An 8,806-nucleotide genomic window follows, 5' to 3' on the forward strand; every position below is an offset into this window, starting at 1 on the left:
AATGTAGATAATCGATGTTTAGACACTCGAAATTATAGATATCCAGAATTATCGATATCCAACATTTTTAGATAATCATGTTTATTTTGTAAGAATATTTTTTAAGATATCTAAAAATACTTGGATAATTGTATTTGTTTTGTAAGATTTCTACTCGAGAATAAATTAAATTTACATAATATTTCAAGAGTGTCCTCACGACTATTCATTAATTTATAATTAATTTGACATAATTTGAACTTATATAACATATTTGTTTTCATTAATTTGATTTTTTTTAAGAAAAATAATATAATTTTATTTATTTTATGTTATTTTTCTCAACAAAATAATATATATTGATTTAATCTTTTTATATAATAAATATTACTAATTTAAATTTAAATATCTTTCTAATAAAAATAAAATAACAACTAACCAAAGAGAGCGAAATAGATAGTTAACAATATTTATTTTAATTATAAAATGAAAATAAAGAAGAGCTCTATTTATAAATGTGTGTGAAAAAAGGAATTATTTCAAGAGATCATTCAAAGCTCCGAAATACCCAAAAAATCTCTAGATGAATGGACATTTTATATTACTACAAAACAAATACAGTAATCACGTCTATTCTATGAAAATCTTGGATTCCCACGAAACAAATAACTTTTTAGAGGAAGTAAAAACATCTGATCATGACTTTTGTTGACATTTATAATTTCTTTTTCTTTTGAGGAAAAATATTTATAATTTGTAGTGAAATAGATATGAATGCACCAAATTCATGAGTTTACAGCTATCTGAAAAATATATAAAAAAAAGTTATATCTAGTTAAATTTAGGTTGAATTTGGATTGATTTTGAAAAGGTTAAAAGTGATTATGATTTTTTTTTTTTAGCATTGTAAAATTTATGATAGATGCATTCATTTAAATCTCTTTTCAAAACACTCCTCATTGATTCGTTCCCTAGTAGCCTTTAAAGTTGAGAAATTCTCATACAATCAAGTGTCTCCTATAAAAGTTTGGCTCCATCTAGTAACTATTTCGTTTTTTATTTTTAGTTTTTGAAAATTAAACCTATTTCTTTTTCATTACTTACAATGATTTGCATATTTTTTAAGTACAATAGTTGAATTTTTATCAAATTCCAAAAGTAAAACAAAAGTTTTTAAAAGCTATTTTTTTTAGTTTCTAAAATTTAGTTTGGTTTTTTTAAAACCATTGGTTTAAAAGAAGATAACACAGGAAGAAAAATTAAAAGGTGGAAATAGTATCAATAGATTTAATTTTCAAAAACAAAAAACTAAAAATCAATAGCTTCTAAAAGGTTGCTTCTGTGTTTTGGAATTTGACTAAAAATTCAACTATTGTAGTTGATAAATATGTAAATTATTGTAAAAAATAGAAGGAAATAGGCTTAATTTTCAAAAGCCAAAAATGAAAAATGAATTAGTTACACAACCAAATTCTATCTACTATTTTGTCAAATATATATATATATATATATATATATATATATATATATATATATATCTCCTAAATTTGTAAATTGATTAGTAAAAAGTGTTTAAACAAAACTAATATCAATACCATAATGTGGTTTAAAAACACATAACGTTTTACTAATCTATAAATTATTAAAAAAAAAAAATTAGGGTAATTGTTTTGAATAGAAAACTGTTGGAAATATTTTCAAATGTAACAAAGTGTTACTGTTTATCAATATTTGTCTATTAGTGATAGACACTAATAGATATCTATCATTGTCTATCATTAATATACCGTGACAAGTTACTATATTTCTAAATAAGTTGGTTCATTTTTCTATATTTAAAAACAAATTTTTTATCGTATATTTATTTTAGTTAATAGACTAAGAAAAAACGACAGTAATTTTCTTTTTCCTTCTTCTTAAAGAAACTAAAATGAAATGAGTTTTTTCCTAGAGTTGAAGAGTCCATATAGATTTGGATTGACTTGAGAAAACCGTGTTTTTCAAAAAACATATTTTTATTTAAACATTTTTTACAAAAGTTGTTGAAAATACATTTCAAAAACTATTTTGTGTGGTTGTCAAATTCTATTTTTTTTCAAAATAATTTATTTTTTAAATCAAACATTTGAAATGTATTCTAAACACACTCAAAATTAAATAACAGGTCTGTTTAGGGTAAAAGGCAGAATGAGAGCATGTTAATTCTTGAGCCGGCTTGTCCATCCATTGTGAATGAGATTTTCCCCTACTGACCACGATCTTGTGGTTAGAAATATGGATGTTCAAATAATCCGACAACCCAAACAATTTGGACTACCCAACCCAAAATATAAGCGTTGGGTTAGTTTTGTTTTGTTTTTGGGTTGAGTTGGGTTAAACCTTTTCTATTTTTGTTGGGTTGGATCGGGTCGTAGGTGGCTAAAAAAATTTTTGGGTTGACCCAACTCAACCCAAATTATATATATATATATATAAATAAAATATTTATATATATTTCTCTTTGTTTAAAATTTGATACTTTTTATAGATTAATTTATTAATTTTAAATATTTTTCTTTTAAAATTATTATGATATTTATCTTTATTTGAGGTTTGCAATAAATATCTTACATATTTGGTACTTAACATTTGAATTTTGTAAGATTTTAGTTATTAGTCATGTGTCGTATATAAATTTACATATTTTTAATTAAAAAGAAAAAAGACAAGTCATAACCCGACAACTCAATCCAACCTAACCCGAATTTTAAGGGTTCGATTGGATTGGATTAGAGACTTTATTTAGGTTCTTTAAATTATCAATCAAACCAATCCAAATTTTCGAATTAGTCCAAAAAAAACACCTTCATCCCAATCCATATGCCTCCATACTTGGAAAATGGCAAACCAACCCAATAAGACCCATCAAATATTTGTGCTTTTCAAGTTTCGTTTTTCACGTTTGGGGGTAGTTAGCCACCATGTGGCCCCCCTCAAGGTCCAGATATTTTGGAGAAGCGGACTAAAAGATTTGATTGATTTCATGAACCACCACAGTCACCAAAACTCACTCTTAAACTCAAATCTTCTTTGCTGTTGCTTGGGGAAGAAAGAAAGAAACAATGGGTTCTTTAGCCAAGAAGGGATTAGACAAGTATCTTTCTCAACTTTACCAGCACCCTTTGAGAACCAAGGTGAATTTTCCCTCTTTTTCAATGTCTCTTTATGATGGGTCTTCCCAATTTACCTTGTTTCCCCCTTTTCTAATCGTTTCATTTCGAAGATCTCAAGAATAATATAATAATAAGTTGAAAGCTGGAAACCCTGAAGAAATTATTTATTAATACTGAGATTGGTCAACAGCTAAGTTTGGGGCTGTTGATATTTCAATGATTCATTGTTTGGCTTTGTTATTATTAACTGAAATACTTAAAATATTACATTGTTGTTTCGATGACTTGAAATCAGACCTTTTCAGCTTGAGTATATTTAAATCACAGAATGAAGCAATTATTGGCTTTGGAGCTTTGCTTATATTTGTTTCTTTTGAACTCGAGGATGAGCTAATTTGTTTAAGGAGGGAAATTGTAGTAGTGAGATTTATGGTCTAATTAGTTTAATTTTTTCAAGTACTTAGTCTATAAATCAACCATCATGGATTGGTTTAGTGGTCAAATGGTAATGATAGTAGATTTAATAAAGGATCTAGAAAGAATGAGTTTAATCCATGGTGATCACTTACCTAGAATTTAGTATCTTACGAATTTTGATTACACTCAAATGTTGCAGGGTAATGCAGGTTTTTCTCATGAGAGTAGTTGAACTTAATCTCGTGTTTGCATGCTCTGAATCATTTTAAAGTTTTTCGAGCTGTAGTTCTTCGAGAATTCACTCATTTGTATTTAAGGTTAAGCTACACCATTCTAGATGCCGCACTTTTGTTTGATGTGTCTTTTTGATGGACTAGATAATCACATCTGGAGTGTTGATTGCGATAAACGATGTGGCTTCCCAGAAGCTTATTGGCATACAGAGAATTCAGTTGAAGCGAATTTTAATCAAATTGGTATGGACCTCTCTAGGCTCATTCTAAATACTGAATAATCTCACTTCTATAAGGAAACAATAGTTTGAATGCATAATCTTTAATAAGCCCATCTTTTATGCTTGTGTATATTGTTGGGAAAAACGAAAAAAACAATGGTTGTCGCTCATGATTGGCTCAATGCAGGTTTATGGATGTCTTTACCTTGGACCTTTTGGTCATTATCTGCACCAAATACTAGATAAAATCTTCCAGGGGAAAAGAGACTCCAAAACGGTTGTCAAGAAGGTATATACTGTCCACTTCCTTTTATTCTTTCTTTTGGTTCTCAAAATTGAGATAATTGGTAAACTACATTATTGAAATGATCATACTGATGTGAATTAGTCTATAGATATCTTTATATCAAAGAGTGAGTACTGTTTTGTAGCCATACCATCAAGGAAAACTGGTGTCGTAGTATAGAAAATTATCCAAGAAAGATTATCAAATTTCAGTTTCTGTTGTACCAACCATTTCGAGAGTTACCTTAAGTTTTGAAGTATATCTGTAATGAACTAAGCGAGATATGGTGGATTTAATAAGTGAAACAATTTACATTATATATGACTAGTTTGGTTTTTGTTCTCAGGTGGTGTTGGAACAATTTACATCCTCTCCGTGGAACCACTTTGTGTTCTTGGTTTATTATGGACTGTTTATTGAAAGTGAGTATACTTTTCAACATATCCCTTTGAAGAAGCAGCCATCTGAGAAATAAAAGTTTAAATTCTGTGCTAAAAGTTGATCAATTTCCCAGACACCATTTATATATTTCAATAATAGCTGTATATCGATGGTGGGCACATGGGAAAAAGGACCATTAAAAAGAAGAAGCTTGAATAAAGGCAATGAACCTTGGTAACTTTAGCTGCTAAAAGTATTGCTTCTGTTAAAGAATTCCCTTCAGCAAAGGTTCTAATCCACGTCCAAACATTTTATTTAAACCTTATGATGAAAGAGAGAGAGAGAGGAAAAAGAAGATTCTGATTTTATTTCAACTAAAACTTTGCTTTGAAATGCAGGAAGGACTTGGGTCCAGGTAAAGGCTAAGGTTAGAAAGGAATTTCCTTCAGTCCAGCTTACTGCTTGGATGGTATTTCCCTTTTCCCTCTCATCAGCGTTGTTTCATTTGTCTGCTCTCGGAGTCTATCACTTTTAAAGTAGATAATTAAGTGTATAACAACACTTTTCAACAATTACAAATATAGTAAAATCTATTAGTACCAGTAACACTAATAGACATCGAGAGCTGATCTAAATTTTGCTATATTTACAAATTCTTTTGCATTGTGATATATCTACTTATACTTTGGGTCTGATTGCTATATTCGCAACTATCCTTTTCATTTAATGGTGTGGATCACCAGTACTAATGCACACCGGATCCCACTAAAACTCGTTCTCATATTAGTAGAACCTTTAAATTTTCAGTTCTGGCCATTTGCTGCTTGGATAAATCACCAGTTTGTACCACTTCAGTTGCGCGCCCTCTTCCATAACCTGGTCGCTTTCTGTTGGTACGCATACTTCCCTGGTTTCGTTTCCCTCCGATATATCTGGACTATCTTTTGTTGTTTTATGGTTTCTCCAGTTACTAAAACCCGTGAAATTTTTATTTCTTTGGTTGTTTTCAGGGGATTATTTTTGAATCTTCGAGCAAAATCCGTGACATTGAATAAATCTTAGGGGAAATTAAAATACTACGAGATGTCCTATGGCTGGGGAAATATTCTCCTCCTTAGTACTTATTACAAACTTTTATTTGAACTTGATTATTGTACTGTATTTATCTGGCAATCATCCTGGAAATAACATATTGAAGAACAATGTGAATCTGTGCTTGATATGATAATCATATATAATTGTGCATCAAAATAGTGTTAAGATAATTTCATATTGTAAATAGCCATGTTTTGGTTATGGTAGAATTTTTAGATATGAATATGATAATCGTGTTCTTGATGATGCAACGTTTGAATCAATAGGATTTTTAGATCGAATTGGTACTTGTTGCCATAAATTTCCCATTTGTGATTATTTGAGGTCCGTTTTGTAACTATTTGGTTTTTAGTTTTTGTTTTTTTAAAATTAAACATATTTCATTTGCATTTTTTTATAATTATTTGCATATTTCTTAAATACCAAGGTTGATTTCTTAGTCAAATTTCAAAAGACAACAACTTTTTTAAAGCTATTTTTTTTAGTTTAAAATTTGGCTTGATTTTTTAAACCATTGGTAAAAAATAGATAACAAAAAAAGACATTTGAGAATGAAAGTAATATCTATAGGCTTAATTTTAAAAAACAAAATGATCATCTAAGGTCCCGTTTGATAACCATTTGGTTTTTTGTTTTTGTTTTTAAAAATTAAGTCTATTTTATCTACATTTTTTATAATGATTGCATACTTCTTAAATATAATGGTTAAATTTTTAGTAAAATTAAAAAAACAAAAACGACTTTTTGAAAGATACTTTTTTAGTTATCAAAGTTTGACTAAGAAATTTGGGAGTAGAAATAGTGTTTATAAGTTTAATTCTAAAAAAACAAAAACATTAATTTGGTGGAAATAAAACTCTAAAGTTGAAATTTACTTATAAACAATTACTACTATTATTATTATTTTAAAAAAGGAATATTAATGAACAATAAGTTTAGATGTTGATTAGTTATTAATTATTGAAGATCGTGCATTGAATAGATGGAGAAATCTCACCATCTTTAAAAAATAGTTAGTTATTCTTTTCATAGCTAATTAATTTTGATATAGAATCTCATGTTTATCTAATATTAGGAGTATTTAAATGACTCTATAATCCGGACTACTTATTTTTATTTTTAAGTTGAGTTTGGTTGATTTTTTTCTTTTTTTTTTTGGATTGGTGGAGTCTAGAGTTGAATAAAAAAAATAGGTTAACCCAACCCAACCTGAATTTCATATTTACTAATACAAAAAGATATATTTATTTTAGAATGAATGATTTTGTGAATTCTTTATGTTATCTTTTAAAAATGTTTGTTTTTTTTATAAAGTTTGTAAGAGATATTATAGATATTTGGTAGATAAGAATTGAATTTTATGATATTTAATTATTAGATAGAATTGAGTTGTATGTGTTGTAGATAAAATTTAAGTATTTTAAACTAAGAAGAAAACAAACAATAACCCGACAACTCAATCTAATCCAATCTAAATTTTGATGGTTGGATCATTTGGATTGCCAACTTGATCAATCTGAATTTTTGAATTGATCTAAAAATATGCCACAATGCAACTCATATACACCCTTATCTAATGTGATATAAAAGTCCGTAAGGTCTAGACAAAAAATTAACCCAACAAGGACGAACTCAAAGAGAAACTTCATGTTTAATTAATAATAGTGTCCCGATTAAAAGTGGTCAAATTTTATGGACAAATGAAAACTTCTCCTTAGACCAGGGAATATAAAAAGAGAAAGGTGTAGGCTTATGATTTTTTCAATTCAAAACGGTCGGTGGAATCAACCCATTAAAAAAACCTTAATTTCCCAGAAGGAACCATTTCTAATTCTAAATTACACTTAACTTTTTTAATACATAAGAAAGGAAAACGCTATATAAAATGTTATGCAACTAACTACTACAAATTTGGATAGCAATTCCCCCAATGGGAGACCGTCCTTTTCCAACAATTCAACAAATTTGGGTTTCTAATGAGAGCGACAGAATATTATTAAGAAAAAAGGAGAAATTGCTTAATCTACTTTATTTTATTCAAGTTGATCGATTTTCTCACTTGGATTGGTGGATTTATGCAACTAAAAAAGATTCTGCCCATTCAGGTTGCTCTATATACTCAATTCTCTTCGTTACTAAGCAAAACCCACCTTTACCATGTATTGATATTTAATTATTCCACATTTACAATGAAAATTTTAAATTAAGATTTGAACCATCAACTTAAGAAAATTAGTCCATTACAATTTTTTTTAGTGTAACAAATGAGGGTAAAGAAGGAATTAAACCTCTAATCCTAAGGTTGTATATATTAATTACAACTAAGGTCACGTTTATCAAACTGTAATGAAAATTGGTGTAATCGGAATGAAGTTCCATTGATGGATGAGTCGTAATAAACCTTGTAAAATCAATGTATTTTGACAAGTGTATTGTATATGGAAGTATAAAGTGTTAAAGTTAAACAACATGCAGCGGAAGTATCAAGGATCCATAAGCATTCTAATATACTAATTTTGGCAAAAACTAAAGCATGCTCTTAATAAAAAATGAGCTTTCAGAATATACCTTTGATGAACTCTCCAAGAAAACGTCTGTTCAGCTGCTGTCTTCACTTGATATCAACGTGAACCACCTCAAAGTCTTCCTTACTATGCTCTTGGAGCTTTAGGCAGAGTTGTGGGACTCAAGAACACCTTGTAGATGTGAAGAAACAAAGAAAGCTCACAGCAGCAAATTTAAGAAGACAGTTTCTTCTTCTCTGTGATTTTTCTCTCCGAATTCTATATTCCTCTTTTTCTCCAACAACTCCAATCTTCTTTATATATTTAGATGAACATGCAAAGTGATGGAGTGCATGGCTTGCAGCTCATGCTTGGAGAATCAAAGTAGAAAAGATCATGGTTTGTGTGTGAGCATAAAGATGATGATAATGGAGAAAACTCTTTTTCCATTTTGTGCAACCATACAAAACGTTTTTCTATTTTCTTTTTTTTATTTAAATATAAAATGACTTTAAATCATTTTCATTCAAAAATTGAT

At 28.7% G+C, this 8,806-nt stretch overlaps 1 protein-coding gene across 1 annotated transcript; it reads left to right on the top strand.

Annotated features, from left to right (window-relative positions):
- The first annotated feature begins 2,979 nt into the window (after nucleotides 1-2,979).
- Nucleotides 2,980-5,944, top strand: LOC120074037 (peroxisomal membrane protein PMP22-like). Its single transcript, XM_039027016.1, has 7 exons — nucleotides 2,980-3,152; nucleotides 3,926-4,024; nucleotides 4,190-4,291; nucleotides 4,635-4,710; nucleotides 5,068-5,138; nucleotides 5,477-5,562; nucleotides 5,680-5,944. The coding sequence occupies exons 1-7, from the start codon at nucleotides 3,081-3,083 to the stop codon at nucleotides 5,729-5,731; spliced, it is 558 nt and encodes a 185-aa protein (XP_038882944.1). The 5' UTR covers nucleotides 2,980-3,080; the 3' UTR covers nucleotides 5,732-5,944.
- The last annotated feature ends 2,862 nt before the right edge of the window (nucleotides 5,945-8,806 follow it).

The sequence above is a fragment of the Benincasa hispida genome, chromosome 3, assembly GCF_009727055.1.
Source record: "Benincasa hispida cultivar B227 chromosome 3, ASM972705v1, whole genome shotgun sequence".
Taxonomy (NCBI): Eukaryota; Viridiplantae; Streptophyta; class Magnoliopsida; order Cucurbitales; family Cucurbitaceae; genus Benincasa; species Benincasa hispida.

Coding starts and splice junctions, on each gene's coding strand:
- LOC120074037 (XM_039027016.1), top strand. CDS start 3,081: ATGGGTTCTTTAGCCAAGAAGGGATTAGACAAGTATCTTTCTCAACTT. Junction 4,711..5,067: donor TTATGGACTGTTTATTGAAA/GTGAGTATACTT, acceptor TTTGAAATGCAG/GAAGGACTTGGGTCCAGGTA. Junction 5,139..5,476: donor TCCAGCTTACTGCTTGGATG/GTATTTCCCTTT, acceptor TTAAATTTTCAG/TTCTGGCCATTTGCTGCTTG.